The sequence below is a fragment of the Bos indicus genome, chromosome 5 (assembly GCF_029378745.1).
Source record: "Bos indicus isolate NIAB-ARS_2022 breed Sahiwal x Tharparkar chromosome 5, NIAB-ARS_B.indTharparkar_mat_pri_1.0, whole genome shotgun sequence".
In the NCBI taxonomy this organism is placed as follows: Eukaryota; Metazoa; Chordata; class Mammalia; order Artiodactyla; family Bovidae; genus Bos; species Bos indicus.
Window position 1 is genome coordinate 80,002,723 of NC_091764.1, and position 25,967 is coordinate 80,028,689.

The following is a 25,967-nucleotide window of genomic DNA, read 5'->3' on the forward strand; positions in this document are numbered from 1 at the left end:
CTCTGCCTTTTCTAAAACCAGCTTGAACATCTGGAAGTTCACAGTTCACATATTGCTGAAGCCTGGCTTGGAGAATTTTGAACATTACTTTACTAGCGTGTGCGATGAGTGCAATTGTGCAGTAGTTTGAGCATTCTTTGGCATTGCCTTTCTTTGGGATTGGAATGAAAACTGACCTTTTCCAGTCCTGTGGCCACTGCTGAGTTTTCCAAATTTGCTGGCATATTGAGTGCAGCACTTTCACAGCATCATCTTTCAGGATTTGGAATAACTCAACTGGAATTCCATTACCTCCACTAGCTTTGATCGTAGTGATGCTTTCTAAGGCCCACTTGACTTCACATTCCAGGATGTCTGGCTCTAGGTCAGTGATCACACCATCATGATTATCTGGGTCATGAAGATCTTTTTTGTACAGTTCTTCTGTGTATTCTTGCCATCTCTTCTTAATATCTTCTGCTTCTGTTAGGTCCATACCATTTCTGTCTTTTATTGAGCCCATCTTTGCATGAAATGTTCCCTTGTTATCTCTAATTTTCTTGAAGAGATCTCTAGTCTTTCCCATTCTATTATTTTCCTCTATTTCTTTGCACCAATCACTGAGGAAGGCTTTCTTATCTTTCCTTGCTATTAACCCTAATTGATGTAATAGTGTACTAAATACACACATGAACAGATAGACATTGTCCTTGAGATCACTGATACCTGTATTCAGTTCAGAGAACACATCCATGTGTTATTTCATTTACTCCATGCAACAGCCTTTCAAGGTAATTGTAGTACAAACAACTTCGCTTCATGGATCAAAGACTTGTCATGGCAAAGGGGCATGCGTAACTCAGCAGAGCTATGAGCCATGCTGTGCAGGCCCACCCAAGACAAATGGATCAGAGTGCAGAGTTCTTACAAAACGTGGTCCACTGCAGAGGGAAATGGCAATCCACTCCAATATTTGTGCCACGAGAACCCAATGAAAAGGGAAAAAGATGTGACACTGAAGATGAGACTCTGCCCCCAGGTCAGAAGGTGTCCAATATGCTACTGGGGAAAAGCAGAGGGGAATTATTAATACCTCCAGAAAGAATAAAGCAGTAGAGCCTGAAGTCAGGTAGGTTGATTCCTCCAGTTCCATTCTTCTTTCTCAAGATAGCTTTGGCTAATCGAGGTTTTTTGTATTTCCATACAAATTGTGAAATTATTTGTTCTAGCTCTGTGAAGAATACCGTTGGTAGCTTGATAGGGATTGCATTGAATCTATAAATTGCTTTGGGTAGTATACTCATTTTCACTATATTGATTCTTCCAATCCATGAGCATGGTATATTTCTCCATCTATTAGTGTCCTCTTTGATTTCACCAGTGTTTTATAGTTTTCTATATATAGGTCTTTAGTTTTTTTAGGTAGATATATTCCTAAGTATTTTATTCTTTCCGTTGCAATGGTGAATGGAATTGTTTCCTTAATTTCTCTTTCTGTTTTCTCATCATTAGTGTATAGGAATGCAAGGGATTTCTGTGTGTTGATTTTATATCCTGCAACTTTACTATAATCATTGATTAGTTCTAGTAGTCATACACACTACGGAAACCAGAAGGGAAAGAGACACGTGTACCCCAATGTTCATCGAAGCACTGTTTATAATAGCCAGGACATGGAAGCAACCTAGATGTCCATCAGCAGATGAATGAGTAAGAAAGCCACGGTACATATACACAATGGAGTATTACTCAGCCATTAAAAAGAATTCATTTGAATCAGTTCTAATGAGATGGATGAAACTGGAGCCTATTATACAGAGTGAAGTAAGCCAGAAAGAAAAACACCAATATAGTATACTAACACATATATATGGAATTTAGAAAGATGGTAACAATAACCCTGTATACGAGACAGCAAAAGAGACACTGATGTATAGAACAGTCTTATGGACTCTGTGGGAGAGGAAGAGGGTGGGAAGATTTGGGAGAATGGCATTGAAACATGTATACTATCATGTATGAAATGAGTCGCCAGTCCAGGTTCAATGCACGATACTAGATGCTGGGGGCTGGTGCACTGGGACGACCCAGAGGGATGGTATGGGGAGGGAGGAGGGAGGAGGGTTCAGGATGGGGAACACATATATACCTGTGGTGGATTCATTTTGATATTTGGCAAAACCAATACAATATTGTAAAGTTTAAAAATAAAATTAAAAAAAAATAATAAAAGAATGAAGCAGCTGGGCCAAAGCAGAAACACCACTCAATTGTGGATGTGTTTGTCAAGAAAACTGAAGATATCAAGAGAACATTTCATGCAAGGATGGGCATGGTTAAGGACAGAAACAGTAAGGACCTAAGAAGCAGAGAGATTAAGAAGAGGTGGCAAGAATACACAGAATTATATAGGAAAGGTCTTAATGACCCAGATAACCGCAATGGTGTGGTCACTCATTTAGAGCCGGACATTCTGGAGTGTGAAGTCAAGTGGGCCTTAGGAGACATTACTATGAACAAAGCCAGTGGAGGTGACAGAATAAACATTAAGAAGCTTCTCTTATTAATTAAGAACATTAATAAACCTAGACTAGCACCCCTGGGATGTGGAGCTAAGGAAATACACAAGTCTAGTCTTTCTCTAGACTATGAATAAACTTTCACATCCAGATACATTCTATCTTTGGGGATATTTCCCCATCCATCAAGTGTTTGAGATAATAAGTGAAATGGCAATAAATTGGGACACTGATGAGTCTGGGCTCATGGAACTGCCAGCTTCTGGGTTCAATCTGAGCTGAGGAGCCGCCATTGACTCCTGTTGTTTCCTTTGCTAGAGCATCAAACACTTGTTTTGGGTTCAAGGTTCCAGGGCTTTATTGTTTAACCATTTGGGGTCAGCATTCATGAGACTGGAATAAGATCTTAAGGTCAGATAAATTTCCAGATGGGGATTCAACAGATCAATGTGAAGTTAATCAGGGATGTGTTTCACTTAAACAGTCTAAAGTTGGGAATTTTTTAGAGTAGTAAAATAGAATGTGTCTGTCTTGTATCATTAATGCTACTTATGGGTACATTCAGTGGGTAATTTGAGCTTGTTAAATTAAAAGGTAGAATTTCAGTTCTACCTTAACAACTGAAAGATTCTCTTTGCTGCCTATAATTAAACAAAAAGTGAAACTAAAGCAAATTTCATTAAATCCTTGGCCCAGTCATAGAAAATTGTCATCTCTCCAGGTTGATGTAAATGGGAAGGGAAAATGTTGTTACTTTTATCACTTAAGAACTTCTTCCCCTTAAGGTTCCTGAAAGTACATTTGTACTATTTGCAGGATGATTAACTGCTCACAAAGTTCTCAAACAACAGGTGTAAACATTTTTTTATTCTAATTTGAAAGGAAAGACATTGTTGATTCAGATTTCCTATTCAGCTCTCTTTGGATTTGCGTCTTTTAAGGGAGAGATGTAAATTTCTTTAGTTAGTACAAGTGCTGCATGCTGAGCAGCTTGTCAATAAAATCTATTCAAAATTGGAGATACCTGTGGCCTGTGAATGAGAGAGCATTTCTGTGCTTTCTTCTCTGGGACAGCCGTGGTGCTTCTCAAGCGTGCTTTGAAAATGCCTCTGTACTGAGCTAAGCCATTCCACAGCCAGTTGGGTTCTGGGTTCTCCAGGTTATGATGTTGTCAGCTGTCAATGGTTTGCACTGACTCTTTTGGGCTCTCTGTGGCCATCTCTAGTCAGAATCCACATTTTCCTTCAACAGGTTAGCCAGACCAAACTGGAGTTTGGTTTCATTTCCCTGGAGGCCAAAAAAGTATGTAGTTTCTCATTTGCTTGATTTTTCCAGTTTCAAAATGAGGGCTTTTGCTGCCCCAGCAATGAAGAAAGCATTCGTACCCCCTGCAGCTGAGAGCTGCAGTAAAGCAGATGTTGAAAGATGAAATGTCATAATAGAGAAGTATCTTAATCTCTGATATTGTGTTCAAGTTCTTAAGAATGTGATATCCTCTGAGAAATTTGCAAACCTAAATGGAGATTATTTTATATGGCTTAACATTTCTTTAAACCATATGTCAACACAAGGACTTCTGAAAAGAAAATGACTGTGTTACTTGATCCCAAGGCCTGTGCTGAGTGGAAGGAGCGCTGTTCCCCTTCGTGTTGGCCGTAGCAAGGCTCAACGACAGGCCTGTGAGTGGAATCTGGCCCACCGCCTGTTTTTATAAATACATTTTGTTGGAATACAGCCATGCTCATTCGTTTACATAAGTGTCAATGGCTGCTTTCCTGCTACAAAGATAGAGTTGAGTAGGAAGGACAGAGGCCATATGGCCTGAAATATTTACTCTCTGGCCCCTTACAGAAAAGGTGTGCCAACTCCTGAATTACAGCAGAACATTAGGGCCATGGGACTTCTGATCTGACTCTCTTCCTAGCTTTTGGAGCTGTGGGCAAGTTATTTAAATTCTCTAAGACTCTTTAGAGTCCCTTGGACAGCAAAGAGATCAAACCGGTCAATCCTAAAAGAAATCAACCCTAAATTTTCATTGGAAGGACTGATATTGAAGCTGAAGCTCCAATACTTTGGCCACCTGATGTGAAGAGCTGACTCATTGCGAAAGACCCTGATGCTAGGAAAGATAGAGGGCAGGAGGAGAAGGGGATGACAGAGGACGAGATGGTTGGATGGCATCATCAACTCATTGGACATAAGTTTTAGCAAACTCTGGAATATAGTGAAGGACAGGCAAGCCTGGTGTGCTGCAGTCCATGGAGTTGCAAAGAGACACAACTTTGCAACTGAACAACAACAACAAAAGCTTTAGTTTCTTCATTTATGAAGTCGAAGATACTGAAGATTGAATTTTTTAATTAGGTAATATATTTAAAGCCAGTACTACCCTTGTTCCAAGCCCTACAGATATTGTGGACAGGTCCACATAAAGCTCTTAGCACAGCACCTGACGCGTATTGAACTGAACTGAACTGACACGTAGGAAACACTCAACAAGTGTGCAAACGTATAAAATAGTTCATTTGGCTGCTGTTATCTTAGTCATCCTTGTATTCTGCCACGTTCCTCTGGAGTTGTTGGGATCCCAGTGTTTCACTTCCCCACTGCTCTGCCAGATGGCAGCTCTGTTTCCTACAAGGAAACTGTTAACGACCATTGAGATTTCGTGAATGGAGTGCTTGGGAAGGAAGTAGGCGAAGCTGTGTGATAAGGTGTGAGGAACACAGGCATCCACCAGTCAAGGCAGAACCCCAATGTCAGGACAGCAGATGGAGTGTGGACTCTGGAATCCGGAATTTCTGGTGTTTTGTGCATGAGCCACATGACCAAATTCAGCAAATGTCTTTGTCTCTCTTCTTCAGTATCAGGAATTCAGCGCTGCTAACAGTGAACCCCAGGGATGTGAGGATGGGCTGACTTTCTGCCAAGAATGTGCTTGGCATATTAGATGTGCTCGATAAACATTGGTCCTCTGTGGTGCTGCTTTATGAAGGCAGGGGGAGAAGACAGCTGGTCTTGGGGACATGGGTGCCTTCAGAGTGCACCTCCTGCATTTCAATACCTGGTCCACATGTCACCTTTTCAGTTAGGCCTTCCCTAACCCTATGTACAGCTCATCTCCCCCACCTCAGCCTGGTCTCCGCCTTTTCTTTCCTACTTGATTCTTCTCTGCTTAATGTATTGTATTCTGTGTGATCTACTCTGTGTTTTCGGAGAAGGCGATGGCACCTCACTCCAGTACTCTTGCCTGGAAAAATCCCATGGACGGAGGAGCCTGGTAGGCTGTAGTCCACTGGGTCGCGAAGAGTCGGACACGACTGAGTGACTTCACTTTCACTTTTCACTTTCATGCATTGGAGGAGGAAATGGCAACCCATTCCAGTGTTCTTGCCTGGAGAATCCCAGGGACGGGGGAGCCTGGTGGGCTGCCGTCTATGGGGTCGCACAGAGTTGGACACGACTGAAGCGACTTAGCAGCAGCAGCAGCAGCGGTCTGTGTTTTACTTGCCTGTTGGCTGTTTTTTCCTTCCATATGAGTTCTAGGAGGAGAGGAATGATTGTGTTGTCCACTGATATGTTCTTGGTGCCTGTAACAGTAGGAGGTATATATTCTGTGTTTTACCTATAATTGTATTTTTAGTGCCCAGCATACTGCCTGTCATATACTAGTGAAAGAACAAATAAATAGTTGAGCAAAGTAAATGAGATATATTGATTTAAGGTTTCTTATAGTATTAGTGTCTGACTCATATAGGATTTCTTTATACAAGCTCCCTTCGTTGTTAAAATATTCTGTAATAATTTATATTGTCATCTTAGGGAAAAAATGACTGAAATGTACAAGCTAAATGTTTGTGTTTTTCTGAGGCCAGTCAGCAGGCAGGAAGCCTCTCTGTGGGTGCATAGATGATGGGAAGGAACATGTTCCATCCACCAGGCCAAAGCTTTCAGAGATATGACCGCAATGTGCCAGAGTCCCACTCCAGGATTCTTCTTGTCTCTTGGGAAAGCTAGGCCACAGTCAGCATGAGAATCAGATCAATGAAGCTTGTCCATGATGAGCTCCAAGCTGCCAGGCTCTAGAGTTGGCCTGTGAGAGGATTTTCCTTCCCACAGGAAGGAAAGTCTTAAGGACTTTTGCCAGAGTGGGGACTTACTAGGTGGCATGTTTCTGGAGACCAAACCCAATGCTCCTTGGTGACCAGAATCCCTCTCAAGATCTGATAGTCCTCCAGGGACTGTCTCTCTCAAGCCTCAGGGCCCAAATTTGAAACATGGTGCCAGAAGGTTTATACAATGTTAGAAGCACGAGGGACATTAGTTTAGAGGGTCCAGTCAAGACCCAAGAGCATACAGGATGGGCTTTTCTGGATGTGTGAGCTGATGAAATCTAGGAGCAGGAGTCTACAAGATGAACCTGTGGTTCTCCACACTTGGACAGAGAACTAGCAAATGTGCTAGTGGAGCCCACTGGAGCATTGATGTGGAAATGTATCTGACAGGGAGGTTGTGTCTGTTTTTCTATCATAGCACAGGCTCTGTTTGAAAGTTAGTTGTATGGGATGGAATGCTCAGAGGCCTCCGTCACACTCTCAGACTCACCTGCTTCTCCACTTTCTTTTCTAGCATGGGCTACTGCATTCTTTTCGTGCACGGACTGAGCAAGCTGTGCACGTGGCTCAATCGTTGTGGAGCCACCACCCTGAGTGTGTCCACGGTGCTGCTACTGCTGCTTTTCTCCTGGAAAACCATGAAACAGAATGAAATTTGGCTATCGAGAGAGTCCCTATTCAGGTATGACTAGAGGGATAAAAGTGAATCTCTTCCCATTTGCTTATGTATTTGTTTCCAAATGAATCAGGTGACATCTAGTAATATTTACTACTCCAGAAGTGTTTTTCAGTGAAGTTATAAATGGAAGATGTCCTTTTATTTTGGGTTTTAACTTCAGTTTTTTTAAATAGTATATTAAGTTTTATGGGAGCTCATTCTAAGTGAATTGATGAAAATAAGGATCACGGGAAGCTTTGGGGGGTCTGTGAATTGAGATGGAAAGTCTTAATGATAAGCTGGGCTGTAAAATCAGCTATAAACAAAATGAAGCAATAAGTCTAATTCCATTGTTCAGCTGAGTGAATGGGAAAGGTGAGTGCACAGCAAGAAGGAAGAGAAATGCAATACATTTTCTTTAAAATGTTTCAGGACATTAAGTCGTGATCTGTGATCCAGTTGCTTTATTTTGAATATTAATTGTGAACAGGAAACGGTGTCTCATCTCCTGGTAGGATTTTATATGGTGTAGAAGCTGTTTCAGAATATAGTGAAGTGTTAGTCACTTAGTCGTGTTTGCCTCTTTACAACCGTTGACTGTTGCCATTGACTGTAGTCTGCCAGACTCCTCTGTTCAAGAGATTCTCCAGGCAAGTATAATGGAGTGGGTAGCCATTCCCTTTTCCAGGGGATCTTCCCAACCCAGGGACTAAACCCAGGTCTCCTGCAATGCAGGCAGATTCTTTACCATCTGAGCCACCAATATAACAATGTCCTAAATGTCTAAAGTATAAACATCCTTTGGGTCACTCATCATGCTGTGTTTCTGCACTTGATTTGTCTCATTGATGCCACAGCCCAGGCAACCTTCACCTGGGCTCCTGGCTCAGCCACACCTGACCTCCCATGAGTATTTCCCAGTCTCTAGGAGTTCCTAGTTTTTGCCTGCCTCCTGCTTCTATCCTCACTTGTGGCCCAGTTGGCCAGTTCAGTCAATGTGGTTTTATTTGGTTCCCTGATCACCTGCTACCCTACACTTATTCTTTGGAGGCAAACACCTGAAAGTGTGTAGCAGACTGGTTGTTCGAATAGTCTGTCTTGAGGGGACCTGAATATTTGCAAAGGAGTGAATGGAGGGTAAATGAAGGAATGAAGTGTCGGGATTACTTTTTAAAATGAGAAAATATAGGAGGAACATAGGGGAGCACACAGAATTGGGGGGCAAGTGAGGAAGCTGGTGCCTAGCAGACTGGTTGTCTGAATAGTCTGTCTTGAGGGGATGTGAAAACTTGCAATGGAATGAATGGAGCGACTTAGCAGCAGGAGCAGCAAACTTACCCCTGTTTTCTCTCTTCACATCACAGTTCCAGGAAGATAAAGTCTTCTAACTGAGCCTGAACTTAGGTCACGTGCCTGCCCTTTGTCCCCCATCAGGGCACTGAGATGACAGAACTGGTCAAAGACTCTCCTCTAACTTCCATGGGGGTGAGGGGAGGGAAGTTGGCTTCCTCTGAGATAACACAGCAAAAGCAAATTCTCCACAGGAAGTCCACTTAAAACAATATATCTGATTTTGCTACTTGGCAATTTAACTTTTTTAATAGAAAAAAATGTAATTTGGCATGCATGTCTTTATTTATTATTACATGTCATTTATTGCCATTGTCATTATCATTATCACCATCATTATTTCCATGGGTACTGTAGGGACCTGTTGCTCTGTTTTTTTTTTTTTTTTCCTTTGCTATGAATTGTTTTTCATTTTTAGGCTGCAGAGCCTGTTCTGTTCCTGTCATACCCCTGACTTCAGTGCAGTGCTTACAGATGACAGTGAACTCGTTCCCTCTTACTGCCCAGTGCTGAGGTCATTCTGTAAACACAAGGGCATGGAAGTTCAGGAATATAACTTCCTCCTGGTTTCTGTTGACTTAATTCATTTTTTCTTTCACTTTTAGTAGTCAGTGATTTTATGAAAAATGTTTAAATGGGTCTGCCCTATGTTAAACCTTCTTGAGTACAGGTACTAAGAGTGATTGCATTTTATAATGATGTTTACTGCTTAATCGGAGCAACTCTGGGGATGGATTCTGACAGACAGTGGTTTATCTCAAGGATAACAAGTTAGTGTTCAATCCCTATACAACTGATGCCAGCAATTTTAAAAAGGGAAAACAAAAGAGCAAAACGCTCATTGACCTTGCATGCAGAGGCTTCTGATTTTTTAGATGGGAGCATGTAGGAAGTGAGCAGTTGATTACTAAAACACTCCACATATGTACATAAAGAAACTTTGTGTCTGAGAGTCCTTTGCTGATCAAATGGAGTTTTGTGTGATATGCAAATCAAAGCTATCAATAGGTTTTAGAAAACTTTACCTATTATAATTGATTTATATTCTGAGAAAACTTTTAAGAATCTGAGACTTTAAGTTTTTTCTTTTTCCTTCAAGACCAGATGTTTGTATATATTCATCTTTCCTTAGCAATGTTCAAATTAGTTGACCATTTAGCAGGAATCTTTGAGTCATGATAGGATTAGTAGTTGGTGTGGAGTCTGGAATTAGGCTTTTTGGCTTTGCTCCAAGTTCCACTGTTTAATAGCTCTGTGATCGTGGGTGAGTTACTCAACCACTTCATGCCTTAGTTTCTTTATTTTAAAATTTAGGAATTTGGGATTAACATATATACACTTCTTTATGTGAAACAGATAGCCAACAAGGATCTATGTATAGCATAGGGAACTATTCAGTATATTTATTCAATATCTTGTGATAAACCATAATTTTATATATATGTGTGTGTGTGTGTGTATGTGTGTGTGTGTGTATATATATATATATATAAGGAAGGAACCATATATATATATGGTTTCGCTAATGGCTTAGCAGGTAAAGAATCTGAAGCCTGCAATGCAGGAGACACAGGAGATGCAGGTTTGATCCTTGGGTTGGGAAGATCCTCTGGAGAAGGAAATGGCCTGAATCATTTTGTTGTACACCTAAAACTAACACAACATTGTAAGTCATCTAAATTTCATTAAAATTTTTTTTTAGTAATTTTTAAAAAATTTAGAATAATGATAGTGTCTGTCTTCTGTTAGGGGCTTCTCAGGTGGCACTAGTGGTAAAGAACCCATCTACCAATGCAGGAGACATAAGAGAGGTGGGTGGTTTGATCCCTAGGGAAGATCTCTAAGAAGATCCCTCCAGAGAAGATCTCCTGGAGGAGGGCATGGCAACCCATACCAGTATTCCTGCCTGGAGAAACCCATGGACCAGAGGAGCCTGGTGGGCTACAATCCATAGGGTCACAAAGAGTCAAACACGACTGAAGTGACTTAGTACACTCGTGCATCTTCTGGTGTATTTATAAGAATAAAAGAGTGTGTTAAAAGATGCCCAGGGCAGTATGATAAACACTATGTAAGGTTATTGCTCTGCATTGTGTTCTAGGACAGGAGCGAGAAGTGGGTTGGGGGAGAGACTAGAGGAGCCCAAAGTCTGGATGGGAGTCAGATGCATGAACACATTTTAATATAATGTAGCAGGTAGTAGGATCTTCCCTGGTGGCTCACTGGTAAGAATCCGCCTGCCAATGCAGGAGATATGGGTTCAATCCCTGGGTCAGGAAGATTCCCTGGAGAAGGAAATGGCAGCCCACTCCAGTATTCCTGCCTGGGCAATCCCATGGACAGAGGAGCCTAGCGGGCTACAGTCTGTGGGGTCGCAAACAGCTGGACACAACTTAGCAGCTAAACAACAACAAAGCAGGTGGTAGACAAGAGGAAGGGCAGGACACTGTATAAGTGTAGGCAGGCGACTGTAGTCAACCCAAGCCTTCAAGGACTGTTCTCTTGTGGGCCTGAGCTCGGTATGGTAGGATGAGGAAAACCTAAAGTAGCTGTAATGGTCAAAACCAAGAGCTGGCCCACTGAGTAAGAAAAAGTTCTAAATAAGCTGATGTCCTTACAGAGGTCCTGATTCTGTTTTCTCCTCTCTTCCAAACTAAACTCATTGGCCATCCCAGGTCATATGGTCTCAAGACCTCTCTAACTATATGGAGTGGTTTTGCTTGGCAATACTATGAGCAATCTTACAGAATATCTTAGGACAGACCTTTGTGTTAGAGAAAATCCAAATTTCAGTCAAGTTCCAGTGTTTCCAGCTAAGGCCTCCTCCCACAAAAAAAGATGGCAGTGAATGATGTATTTTTAGGAGATACCAATGCAAAGCTGCCTCACATCTTTGTACATCTATTCTTGAAAACCTCTCACACAAAAGCATAAGAATCCAATCCTTGTGTCTCACCAAGGGCTCAGAGAGAGAGTAGTTTGTCCAAGTCAGATAGCTGTGAAAGGAGGAGCCAGGATTTGAACCCAAATCTAATGTAAAAGCCAAAGAATGTATATACTTCACCACACCTATATTTTGCTTTATGTTGTCTAACTTAATCTACGCCCAATGTAAACAGAGACAGACAGACAGAGAGACGGATGGAGACAGAGTGAGAGATATTTGTAATCATAGTTGCAAGGTACATTTTCTTTAATCTCTTAGAACAGGAAATTATTCTGCTATCTAATCTGAGGAGATAGAAACTGCATACGTCCAGCTGAACTGAGTGATACCCAAGACTCTTATGTGTGTTTGCAGGAAATTGTACCAAAATAACACAATTTGATTAAATATTTTCTTCCTATCCCCCAAATCTTCAAAATACCTAGAATGACAAAGATAGCATATTTTGTTTTGCATCCAGTTTGGGTTCTCTCTGAATCCCATTCATGAACTGTTTAAATGATCTGTGGACCACCCTTAAGAATATACGGCCTAGATCTTCCTCCCTTTCTGTAGGAAACACATTTCTTTTTCTTCCTCTGGAATTGCTGAGCCAGAAAGATAAGCAGATCTCTCAGGGCAGAGAACAGAAACCAGAGATTGGCAGATTCCTTTGTAAAAGCCAGACTATAAATATTTGAGGCTTCGTGGACCCTCTCGTCTCTTTTGCAGCTACTCTGCTGTTACCTTGGGAAAGAGGCCAAAGACATTTTTGTAGAAGGGTAAACCCATGGATGTGTCTGTGGCCCATCAGGCTGTAGTTTGTTTATCAATGATATAAACATAGTCACAGTGACATTCTAATGTACCTAGTATCTTGTGGTACCTTTTAGGTTTATCCAATACTGACCAACTTCAGGAATGATTCTGACCTTATATTGGCCTTGGTTGAAATCTCTGCTCAACTATTTACTCAGTCTGTAACCTTAGAAAATAGCCTTCATCTCTCTGAGCTTCAATTTCCTCAACTACAATATGGGAGGTACAGTATACTACCCATCTGATGGGTTGTTGAAGGGTGGAAAGGAGATAGCCCTTGGAAGTGGATGCTTAGCTCAGCGCTTGATTTAAAATGAGCCGGTGTAAGCACTGGCCATCCTGAGTGTGGTGTTGGAAACCTTAGGTTAAATAGGGTCACAATCGAGGAGAACCACAAATTCTTACTTTCCTTTCCTGTTAACCTCTGGCCAAACACTACTTGTTTTTAAAAAGTGTTTGTTTTCTAATCAGGAATTTGGAGATGGTTTTCCTGACCTATTGTTCCAGTAATATCAACAAAACAAACGTTCTACAAGCTTGGAGAGATACCTGAGAGAAGTGTCTTGATATCTCTGGTATTTTTCAAGTCTTCTGCAAATGAGAGGTGTGAGGGAGAAATGTAAAGTGCATGAATACAGACCCTGCATTCAGAGGGAGGCTTTTATTCATAATCCTTGTTGTAGTTATTAATAGGGCTTCCCCAGTGACTCAGTGATAAAGAATTCGCTTGCCAATGCAAGAGACACAGGAGATGCGGGTTCAATCCCTGGAGAAGGAAATGGCAATCTGCTCCAGTATTCTTGCCTGGGAAACCCCATGGAGAGAGAAGCGTGGCAGGCTACAGTCCATGGGATCGCAAAGAGTCAGACACGACTTAGCAACTAAACAGTAGCAGCAGCAGCAGTCATGAATAGGGTTTGAGATCCAGCACCATAACTCATGAATCCTACATTTCCTTGTGGAGTAAATGTGTGTAAGGCTGCACATTCTATTAAGACAGTTGGGACGACTGAATGACAACATCCGAGTCACAGGCTGAGGAGGCTGGCCCGGGAAGGAGAGGCAAACTGGCCACTCAGTGACACTGAAAGTTTTGCCTTTGGCTAGTTTATCTTTCTTTTTTCATAAACTGTTCATTGTAAAATGAGAGACTGGAAAAACAAAGCAGGAAAACATTACGTAGAGAATGTAAAGGTCAAAAACAACAATGGGAAATAGCAATGGGAAAAGCAGCAGAGTCACAGGATTGCAGTTCCTCCACCCACACCCGCTCGCCTGCTACGAGTGTTACTACTTCCTACTGCCATCCCTGAACAATGCCCTCATCTTCACAAGGATGTGTTTTCACAGACCGAACTTGGGTGAAACATAATAGAGCGGCTATGCTAATTGCATAGAAGGAAGGATCAGTTCCAATAAATATTACAGTTATATCTATGCTGAAATCAAAGTTATCTTTAAAATCTCCCTGTACCATGCACTGTGTAGTTTCGGAGAGAAAAATCAGACATTTTCCTGTATAAAAATTAAATTTTTAAGAAGCCATCACTATCACTCTGACCTTGGTCCTGCCATGACTAAATATACTTTGGGTAATGTCCATTTGAAATGTTACATTAAAATTCTAGCTTTGTTTGTTAGCTAGTGAGCTGTACTGTGGGAGTGATTGAAGAGATTGATGGTTTCACTGGAGCACCCAAATGGTAGCATTTGTAAATCTTTTGTTTTGGGTTAGTCATTTTCCAGTGAGAGGATTCCTCCAGTCTCCTCCCTGAGAGTCCAATCCTGGCTGCCAGTGTGTAGAGCTTTGCATGGATACCACAGGGTTAGGAGGATCCACTGTTCAGAATGCATATTGTCACTTAACCTACTTTGAAGGTACATCTCTACTGGCCCTCAGCTGTACCTGTTGTTTCTGAATGCAGGAGCTCTCTGATTCAGTTCTCTAGGGAGTAACATGAGTGTGTGCTAAGTCCAACTCTTCAGTGTCCAACTCTTTGCAACCCCATGGACTGTAGCCCACCAGACTCCTCTGTTCATGGGATTCTCCAGGCAAGAATACTGGAGGGGGTTGCCATGCCCTTCTCCAGGGGTCTTCCCGACTCAGGGATTGAACCCAAGTATCTTACATCTCCTGCATTGGCAAGCAGGTTCTTTACCACTATCGCCACCTGGGAAGCCCTCTAGAGACTAAACTTCCTGCCTTTTGCTGGGAAGGGAAAGAATAGTGAAATAAGTCACCGGGATGTGCAGGTCCAGGAAGAGGTAGCTAGGGCCATGCATTTGACCTCACCTCAGCAGCTCCACATAAGGTGGAGTCTGCTGCTTTCCCAGGATGTTGCCCTTGGGTTGGTCTCTAGCTTCACCCACTCCCTGTACATTCTGTCCTCTGAAGAGTTCCTCAAGGAGCCAGCCAGTGGATTTTAAGTGGGACAGTCTTTGCTGGTCCTAAGGGGCTGTTAATTTTTTTTTCTTTCATTTATGTTTGCCTTTGCACATTTTTCTTTATTTTAAAATTAAAAACAGTTTTTATTGGCTTATAACATTAAATAGGGGCTATTTCAACAAAAGCTCAACAAAGGTCACAATACCCTGACGTATTTCCCTAACCGCTTTAACACTTTGTATGGAATTTCCCTAGTGTTCTTACCTAGAAGAGGTACTGCATTTGAAATACAATTGCCCAGAAATTAGGTTGTCATCATGTCTCCTTCCTCTCACCTTTAGCCTGTTGCCCTCCCACATTTAACCTACATAAGTTCTGGAGTTTTCTTCCCAGATAGCTCCCAAACCCATCTACCTTTGTCACTTCCCTGCCACCACCTCCTTGCAGGTGAGGGAACGGAGACTCTAGAAGCAAATTCCTTGGGTCAGAATCCCATTCTTGGTACTTACTACCAGGCTGATCTTGTGCAAGGTGAATTTGTGGTGCAGTTACAAGTGACTTGTATCACCTTCAAAACTTCAGTGTTACCCTCTGGGGCTCCCCAGGTATTTTGTTTTGCCAGTCTGAGCAGACTAATACACTCATGACTTAAGAAATTTTTAACTTTTCTGAGCCAAACCTCCTTTCCTTACCTCCAACTTGTAGAATATTTATTAATAATTACACCTGCCTTTAAATAAAATTAGCCCTGGCTTAGTACATGAGAAATATTTATTTCCAACAAACCTTAGTAGGGAGGCTAGTCTACAGTCATCCTTCTTGTAATGATTTATTTTTATAGACAATCTCAATTTTTTTAAAAAAAGAGGAAGGCTATAAGTGAAAGAAGTAAGGAAAAAGGAAAAAGCTGAGTTAACTTGAGCATGCATGATTGTCCCCCCAAAGAATCATCTCTCACTACTTCCTGCTCCTCTGCTTCACATGCAGTTAGTGTATTTTGCTTGTGCATAATTGTGCACAACCTTCACTGTTTTCCACAGAAGCATGTTTAGTAACTCATAAGGTCCACAAGTTTTGAAAGAGGCTTTGGTGGATGCAATGAACATTTCAAATGCAGGTTCATAAATCTGTGATTAAAACATGAAAGCAACTGTCAACATTCCTAAGCAGTACTCTTTGTTACTCATTTTTTTTTAATTTATTAACTTTTAGGTCTGGAGTTCAAACTCTGCCCCACAATGCCAAGGTTCACTACAACTATGCCAATTTCCTGAAGGACCAGGGTCGGAACAGGGAAGCCATCTACCACTACAGAACGGCCCTCAAGTAAGCTGCAGCTGGGTGTCTGTGCTTTTCAGGCCCTTGTTTATTTCACTCACCCCTCCCAGTATATAGAGACCTTGTTTCTCTTGATAGTGACCATCTCCTTGGAGGTGGTATAGATCTTGGACTCCAAATTTTTTGGCTTTTTGTTCAAGTCTGTTACAAGTCTACTTTGCTTCTAACTTTCGGTGTTTTCTTATAAAAATTTCCATTGCTACACATTATGTAATGAAGTGACACAGTTAAATACATATATACAGACCTATAGGAATTGGTTATAAAAAATATTCTCGTAAATTCATAGGATATTTACTCCAATTAATTCTTCCCAGTCTAGGCTTCCCATTATCTAAAAGGATTTATATAAAAACTTTTGAGAATAGAAGTAAAATACTCTGATCATTGTGTTAAATTTAAAAAAAGTGAGAATTCACTTAATTACTCTGTTGGGAATATGTTAACAAGGTATGTATATACATCAGTTCAATCGCTCAGTCATACATACATGTATATATAGTATATTTTTTAATGTTTTAACATTTTAAACATGAGCAGCCCTGACACTCTCTTTGTACTTATCTACTGGAAGAGAATATACCATGTATGGCTTTAGAGATGATTTTACTGCGTGCCTGTTCAGTCATGTCTGACTCTTTGCAACCCCATGGACTGTAGCCCACCAGGCTCCCCTGTCCGTGGAATCTTCCAGGCAAGAATGCTGGAGTGGATTGCCATTTCCTCCTGCAGGAGATTGTCCCAACCCAGGGATCGAGATTGTGTCTCTTGCATCTCCTGTGTTGGCAGGCATCTCTACCACTGCACCACCTGGGAAGCCCCAGAGGCGATTTTAGATTCAGATTTAAGTTCTGCATGATCAGCAGCCATCTGTATTGCTTTTAGTTGCCCCAACTGCAACTCTGATTTGCAAGGTGGTCTTTCCCCTCCCCGCAAAAAAGAAGGTCTGCCCTAGAAGATCACAGATAATAAATGTGTTTAACCTGGAAGGAGTGAAGACCTGATAACTAAACACAGCCTCAGAATCTCCCCGTGTGAGCTCACAGAAGTGTTCTCAAGAGGTTTCCATGCCTCTACAGTGTGTCCCACATTTAGTTGAATTTTCTGATGCTGCTCCACTTTGGGACATGCTCTAAAATATGTGTACCAAACAAAGCACGCATTTCACTGAACACCCTTCTTGGATTGTCTCAAGGTTTAGTTTGAAATTGTCATTCTTAAAGTAACTGACCTAATTTTTTAAAGTTATCCTTTTGAATAGTGTTCTACATAAGTATATTTGGTCATCAAGCAAAATCTTTTAGACTTTAGGACTTGTTATTTAATATCCAATATGGGAAAAATTTTAAGCTATTCACATCAAGTTCTCTTTCCCAAAGATTTCAAGAAATATGAGCCCCAGAGGAATAATTGCAACAAAGCTCATTATTGTGAGAAGGAAGTTTTTATTAAGAAATAGAAAGCATTTTGAAAGATTTAATAAGGAATTGTATTTTTTTCACTGCAAGCCAATTTATCCAAATGTTTACACTGCTTATCTCTGGTTAGTGAGATTATGGTTTAATTTCTTTCTTTATTCTTTCCTTTGTGCTCCAGAAGTTTTACAATGAACACACATTATTTTTGAATTGAGGAAGTGTCATTTTTTTTTTAAAAGGCGTGTTCTTTCAACGGACATTCAAGCCAATAAATTATGTTTTATCTTCAATAATTAATTAGTGTGCCATGATTTCAGGTGGCATTCTTAAAGGGAAGAGAAGAGCAGTAAGTTTGCCTGAAAAATATTGGTGGAAGGGAAATGTACCCGTATCTTTTTAAGTTTCTTTCATTCTAACACACTATTTTCTGTCAAGTTCAAACAAAAAAATAAGGCAGATCCTAAGGCACAGCTTGGGGCAAAAGTATAAATTAAGCAAAATTCTCCTGTAGCTGATTTTATAGAATCACAGTAGCTGGTTGGGACTTCCTCCTGTTTCCTATGAAACAATAAAGATAAATGTTTGCTTCAACAACTGTGCTTCAGGAAGAAACATGTCCTTTGAGAAATGCGGTAAAAATAATTAAAGCTAAAAATATACTGCATAGTAATTAGTGAAGTAATTCATCCTCTCCCCACCAGGCTCAAAATACTTTTGATTTAAATTATTATTATTTTTGTGTGGATACCTCTATGTGAATTTTCAGTGGATGTGGGTTTTTTTTTTTAAGTAAATTGTCACTCTTTATGTTAAAAAAAGGAAGATACTATGACTATTCATCATTTTGGTGATTATTTATCCCCGGTGACTGGAAGACTATCCTTCCTTTAATGTAACTCTTTGTGGAGGTTGCAGACTCTGGGGTTCTGCTCTATCCCAACTGTTTCATTCTACTGCACCTTTGCTGTCTCTGATGTTTTCCGTATTTGCACACAGCAAGAAAGAGAATAATGAGGGAAATGCAGGATTAAATGTGGTGTTATCTGAAGTCAGTCCCCAGAGTTATTCATTCCTGTTGTAATAACTGTATAAATTCCAAAGACAATGGTGAAGTTAGTCATAAAGTTTGTATCTGTATCTATATCTTTTTGGCTGGCTTATAGTTCTCAAAATAACACTATATTAAATTGGTAATTATATATGGCATGAACACTGTGCTTCTTTTAAACTTTATTCTGTTTTTTAAACAATGTAGAAGTACCATTAACTTCATTTTGGTGTACCTCTTTTATGACATTTCTGTATTGCAAGGGAGGTCGCCCTTGGATAATGCCGCAGCCGAGGTCATAGATTCAGATTAAGACTCAAATCATCAAAGGAAATTGTCAGAACCATTTCCTTAAATCCTCCACAAAGACAGGTGTAAGTTTTCCTTTGCTGTTGGGGTGGCTGTTGTGTTTATTGGGGTGTTATAAAGGTTGGGATTCTGTACACTGGAAAATCAGAATACTCGTGGTGAAGCTGCCATTTTCCTTCAAAAGTTTTTGACCATTGAGTTACTCTGGAGAAGGTTCCTACCATTTCACCTCATATGATGGGAGTAGAAAGTCCAGAGGCCACCCAACCATTAAGCTCTTCCTGTACAAAACCTCTCATGAAATGATTCACTTGGTAAGCCCAAAAGGATCAAGAGTGGCACTTCCCAAATAAAGTGCAGTTAATACTGTATGTGTAGTTGGCCAGTGGCTTCTTGATTAGTTTAAAAAGTCAGTTTAAAGTGAAGAATCACAAAATAAATAATGCACACTAAAATGTTTTACTGTACCCTAAAGTTTCACAGGTACCCCCATTTACCAATTCTCTTAATGTCATACCAAGTCTTTTTCTTTGAGTAAGAGTCTGCTGATTAGAATTGGCAAAAAACACATACATAATTCATTTCTGTGGTGATGAGTTTTGATACTTTAAAGTGGACTAAAAATGTAAAGACTGAGACTTCTGATTTTTCTTTTCCAGTCTTTTACAATTAATCTTATATTGAATTCAACAGCAATTTTTGAGCAACTTCCCTTCTTTGAGTTTTTTTTTTGTTTTCATAAAAATTACAACTCTCTTTTTCACATTTATATTTTATCAGTTTGCAAGATATTTCATTATATCATGAAATTGCAATAAACTGGAATAAATTTGTTAATAAACACAACTGACTCAAGCAGCATAACTTACAGGAACAAAAGGGCCCAGACTTACAGAGAGGGTTTACTAAGTTGTCTGTATCCCCCAAAATGCTTTACAGAGAAGAGAGAACATCTGGAAATCTGATGACACATTTACATGTCTGTTTTAAAAGAGTCTTCATTAGAAGTCTCATGGAAATTATTTTTCACCTTAAGTATAGATTCCCTACAAAAATCAATTACTGATTGGCTAATATGGGCTAGGCATTAAGAACCCTGAAGCTGGCAATGAGAATAGAGTTCACCTTTATTCGAGTGGATCAAAAAAGTCTCTCTGATGTCAGGAGGAATCACTCCATGTTCCTCTGAACATTTGTTCACTTAGATGTCCTCTTCCTTCCAGCCCCTGACAGTAAGCCCCCGCCACACCCAGACTGGCTGATGCATTCCAGGTAGTTGGATATCAGCCACATATAAAAAGGCTGTAATCCTCAGCCACCCAGATAACTATTTTCTTTTCACAGTTATGGTTTCACATGAAATTCACAGACATAGTCTAAGAAGTCACCCTCCTGTAAGTTATATTGAGTAGGAGATGCATTACTCAGAGGTCCCTGACCTGAGGGATCTCTCAAGTGTCTTTCGGTCACCATGGCTCCTTAGAGAGGACTTTTCCACTCCTAATATATCTATTGTTGATCTTTTAAATAGAAAATCTGAAGAGGAGGGAAGCTGTTAGTGGGGGGGGGGGGGGGGGTGGCAAGGTTTGAAGTCCCTAACCAGGCATAATTAAAAGGAAAGGAATGTGCTTTTAAAACTCTTGTACAAAAGAAATATTCAACTGATATATAATTGGCTAACACATGAGAAAGGAGAAGCTAAAATTTTTCTGACTGGGATTTTTTTTAATGCGTAAAATAGAGACTTGTCATAAGAACAGTTCCCACTGCTATCATTCTTTATATTCCCTCATATGTAGATAACTGGAAGTCTGCAGAGAGACTCCATGAGATTGTAATAAGTGTATGTGGAAAAAAGGAAATCATAAGACAGTGATTATTGAAGAAAGCCACATCATTAGACTGTAAAGAAGTCTGTGTCTAATTAACCCACTGTTCATTGATGTCCTGAGTCTATTAATAAGATTATTATAATGCCTTTGAAAAGTGTTGTCTATAAAACTGGTAGAGCTTGAACATTTTATAAAAATCAGGATTTAATGATTACTTAAAAGCCCTTCTTTACCCAGGCTATTTTTGAATGAGCATTTAAAATAACTCGCATGACTACAGGTGGCATTAACTACCAGCTGCCATGTATTTCTGGAAAGAATAAAAATTGCGATACCATTTGTTAACCTAGTTTAACAAGTGGAGATGGATTCTTCTGCTGGTATGTCATTTTCATTTATAAAAGTCTAAATATGCTTTCCAGTAGGACAATTGAAATTATTTTTGTTCCTTTTTGTTGAAATTATATTCTTACCCCGTGTATTTTGTGTTAATTAAGTTTAACAATTTTATTAATTAAATCCAAGACATTATACATTTCATTTAGAAAGCCAGAATTTTAGTCATATTGTGATCATACTTATGGACTACATTTCAGCATGAATGTTCTATAATTTATATTAAAAAACATTTGCTCTCTTCTTTTCTGCCTTAAACCACCATGTCACTTCAAAACCTCACTGTAGTTCCCCAGGAAACAGAATCCAAGGCAGAGATTAACAAACAGGAAGATCATTAATGCTGGCCAAAGAAACAAGATGGGCAGAGGGAGAAGCTGAGATGCAGTGTACTCCCAGGGGATCAGAGGAACCCTTAGAGTGCTCGGGAGCTGGGCATCCTCAGAGTTGTCATGAAAGGAATGGAACATTTATACCCCCTTATCAACCAATCACTGGTGCTAGGCAATTCAGTTCCGTTCAGTTCAGTCGCTCAGTCGTGTCCGACTCTTTTCGACCCAGTGTATTGCAGCACGCCAGGCCTCCCTGTCCATCACCAACTCCCGGAGTCCATCAAGTCAGTGATGCAAGCACCAAAGAACTGATGCTTTTGAACTGTGGTGTTGGAAAAGACTCTTGAGAGTCCCTTGGACTGCAAGGAGATCCAACCAGTCCATCCTAAAGAAAATCAGTCCTGGGTGTTCATTGGAAGGACTGATGCTGCAGCTAAAACTCCAATACTTTGGCCACCTGATGCGAAGAACTGACTCATTTGAAAAGACTCTGATGCTGGGAAAGACTGAAGGTGGCGAGGGCAGGGGGATTGGGTGGGGGAGAAGGGGATGACAGAGGATGAGATGGTTGGATGGCATCACCGACTCAGTGGACATGAGTTTGGGTAGGCTCTGGGAGCTGGTGATTGACAGGGAGGCCTGGCATGCTGTAGTCCATGGGATCACAAAGAGTCAGATACAACTGAGTGACTGAACTGAACTGAACTGAACAGAATATCATTTAGATTTTCTGTTAAAATGAGAATAGTGGTGTTATCTACTTAATAGTGTTAGTGTTAGTCGCTCAGTCATGTCCTACTCTTTGCAACCCCATGGACTGCAGCCTGCCAGGCTCCTCTGTCCTTGGGATTCTCCAGGCTAGAATACTGGAGTGGGTTGCCAGTTACTTCTCCAACCTGCCTCATAGGGCTGGAATATTAGAAGATAATTCACAAACAAGGTGTAAAACAGTATCTAAATACCTGGCCATGCTAAACTCAGTAAATGTTATTAAAACATCCTAAATCAGACCCCTTCTCTCTGCCTCCACTGCCCATCTTCTCTCACCTGGATTGCTTCAGTGTTCTCTGGTCTCCACATTTTCACTTCTCCCTTCTGCCCTCCTGCCATCTGTTCTCAACCCAGCAGCCCAGGGGAGTTCATTAGCAGTACTGGGCTCAGAACATTCTGCTTGCTTCCATCAAGAATCAAGGGCCCTGCAGTGGTCTCCATGTCATGCACTGTTTGACCTCTGCCACTCAGACCTCACCTCCTATTGCACCTATCGCCATCAGCTCCAGGAACGCTGGACAGCAGTTGCCACATTCCTATATCAGTTGGAGAGAAAAAAAAAAAAATGCATGACCTGAAAATAGAGCATTATGTTTTATTTGGCAGATGGCCCAGGACACAGCATCTCAGATAAGTCTGAGAGACTACTCTGAAGAAGCAAATGGGGGTTGAGGATATATAAGAGTTTTTGCAACAAAGACCAGGTAGTTGGAGCAACAAAAGATTACTGTTTATTAAAGAAAATCAGATATCTTAAGGAACTTAAGTGTTTTTTAATGTAGGGGAAGATGCAAGAGTCTGGGTGCACTGAAAACCATTCCTTTGATGTGTACCTCAGCTATCTGGGGCCAGTATCATGTGCTGTCTCATCCTGAGTCTCCCCAGGGTGCACCATCAGAGGTGGCTGCAGCTGCTGGCTGAAGGATGGTGGGCATCTGGTTTCTATCCTGAGGCCCGCAGGGCTCACCATCTGGGCAGCTGTAATGTGATTATGTGATGGCTGCAACATTGTTTGTTTGCTGATACGGTGGTCAGTATTTTTTCATTCACATCTATTACAGGGACTCTGCATTTGTCCTTCCTTCTTCCCAAGACACTTTCCCCCTTCTGTAAATGGCTGCCTCCCTCCCTTCAGGGTGCCTTAGGTAACCTCATCTTGTCCATGAGTCTATCCCTGGTCTCCCAGCCAACCCCAGCATACCCTATTCTTCTGCTTCACTTTGTTTTTCTCCACTGCAGGTTTCAAGCTCTAATACACTTATACACTTTTAACACCGCTAGCTATTGTCACCCTGCTTATTTAACTTATATGCAGAGTACATCATGAGAAACGCTGGGCTGGAAGAAGTACAGGCTGGAATAAAGACTGCTGGGAGAAATATCAATAACCTCAGATATGCAGATGACACCACCCTTATGGCAGAAAGAGAAGAAGAACTAAAGAGCCTCTTGATGAAAGTGAAAGAGGAGAGTGAAAAAGTTGGCTTAAAGCTCAACATTCAGAAAACTAAGATCATGGCATCTGGTTCCATCACTTCATGGGAAATAGGTGGGGAAACAGTGGAAACAGTGACTGACTTTATTTTTCTGGGCTCCAAAATCACTGCAGATGGTGATTGCAGCCATGAAATTAAAAGATGCTTACTCCTTGGAAGGAAAGTTATGACCAACCTAGATAGCATATTGAAAAGCAGAGGCATTACTTTGTCAACAAAGGTCTGTCTAGTCAAGGCTATGGTTTTTCCTGTGGTCATGTATGGATGTGAGAGTTGGACTATAAAGAAAGCTGAGGGCCGAAAAATGGATGCTTTTGAACTGTGGTGTTGGAGAAGACTCGTGAGAGTCCCTTGGACTGCAAGGAGATCCAACCAGTCTGTTCTAAAGGAGATCAGTCCTGAATATTCATTGGAAGGACTGATGTTGAAGCTGAAACTCCAACACTTTGGCCACCTGATGCGAAGAGCTGACTCATTTGAAAAGACCCTGATGCTGGGAAAGATTGAGGGCAGGAGGAAAAGGGGATGACAGAGGATGAGATGATTGGATGGCATCACCGAATCAATGGACATGGGCTTTGGTGAACTCTGGGAGTTGGTGATGGACAATGAGGCCTGGCGTGCTGTGGTTCATAGGGTGTCGAAGAGTTGGACACGACTGAGCGACTGAACTAAACTGAGCTGCTGACCATTATATGCCTCTGTGTGTGTGTGTGTGTGTGTGTGTGTGTGTGTGTGTGTGTGTCTGCTCAGTCACTCAGTCATGTCTGACTCTTTGCAACCTCATGAACTATAGCCCACCAGGCTCCTCTGTCCATGGAATTTTCAAGCAAGAATACTGAAGTGGGTTGCCACTTTCTTCTCCAGAGGATCTTCCCAACCCAGGGATTGAACCCTCATCTCTTGTGTCTCTTGCATTGGCAGGCAGATTCTCTACCATTAGCACCACTTGGGAAACTATATGCCAGTAGTGACCCCCAATTCCTGAGGTGAATCTTCAGGATATACACTACTTTCCCTCCCACTCATGACCTCCTAGGCTGGCACTATTAACTGTAACATTGGACACACTCCTGCCCACCACTGTCCTTTTTTTTTTTTTTGCCTGTCAGTCTAACAGCCAGAGTGCTACACATGCTGCAAAGTGTTATTACAAGAAGGATTCTACGAGCTCACTGATCTGTCATATAGGACTTTGAACCTCCTTATAACCTTGGGTGTAACTCTTAAAATTGTGCGTGTCTAGAATCCCATTTGATGTTGAGCATGTCAGAAATGTTTGGAGGAAATTACCCTGGTGCCTGTGGGCATCATTTATTTCAGATGATGAAAGATTGACAGGCTCTGTTGGGGTGAGTGCTTGACAAGGAACCGTCCTACATTCTTAAAATGGAGTGGGCCAAGTGTCCTTCACATCTGAAAACCCATGATGTGGGAGAAACAGATGGATATGAGAAGACTTGAGCATTCCCTGGGTTAGTGGTGAAAAAATAATGGATGTTATTTTGACTGATGGAAGCAAGTTAGATACCTTTGACAGCAGTGAGAAGAATGATTTTTTGGAGGATGAGAAATACACATGAAAGAAGAGTGGCAGTTTCAGCCTGCCATGGGTTCATTAGGGCTGTGGAGGGAGCCAAGCGCAGCCCCCCAGAGGTTCTGCAGCCAACCCCAGAGCATCAGATGAGTGGAATGTACCAGCGATGATGGTAGGCATCTTATACCCACCATCCTTTTTGGTCACACAGGTTAATATGTTATGGACCTTATTGTTACAGAGAGAGCAACTAAGGCACAGGTGTGAGTTCAAAATCACCCAGCAAGAAAGTTCCCCAAGGCTTCTGACTCCCAAGTGCAGTTATTTTTCCACTCCACCAAAATAATTTCCTATACTTCTGCCACAGAAAACCAAAGTTCACCATGGTCACCCCAAGCCCTTGAGAAAAGTTAAATTGCATTGACCACTTTCTGTTTAAAAGAGCAGAGAAGTCTTTAAATCAATGCATTTCCCAGCCTCCTGAGGAAAATTCCTGGGAATCAGGAAAATTCAGTCACTTAAAATGAGTCATTTCCTGAGGGCATGGTTTTACTCTAAATTGTCTGGAAAAGTCAGATGGGCGAAGTCCTGCTGAATCCTGACTGGAGGTCATCCATTTTGAGAGGTCAGATCATTTAGTTGGCTCCTCACTGAAGAGTGAGTCCTGTTTCCCTAAATTGCATTTGAGGTTTTTATTTCCCCAAGGCTATCTAATGAATGGGAAGAAGTACAGAACCA

The 25,967-nt window shown here is 41.1% G+C and overlaps 1 protein-coding gene across 3 annotated transcripts in view; it reads left to right on the forward strand.

Moving 5' to 3' along the window:
- Positions 1–25,967, forward strand: part of TMTC1 (transmembrane O-mannosyltransferase targeting cadherins 1) — a 312,150-nt gene that overhangs the window by 213,665 nt on the left and 72,518 nt on the right. For 2 of the 3 annotated variants that reach the window (XM_070789893.1, XM_019961394.2), the window contains 2 exons: positions 7,128–7,295; positions 15,965–16,078. In XM_070789893.1, the coding sequence (XP_070645994.1) occupies positions 7,128–7,295; positions 15,965–16,078 (282 nt within the window). The remainder of the gene's footprint in view (positions 1–7,127; positions 7,296–15,964; positions 16,079–25,967) is intronic. The other variant, XM_070789894.1, reaches the window with a different exon arrangement.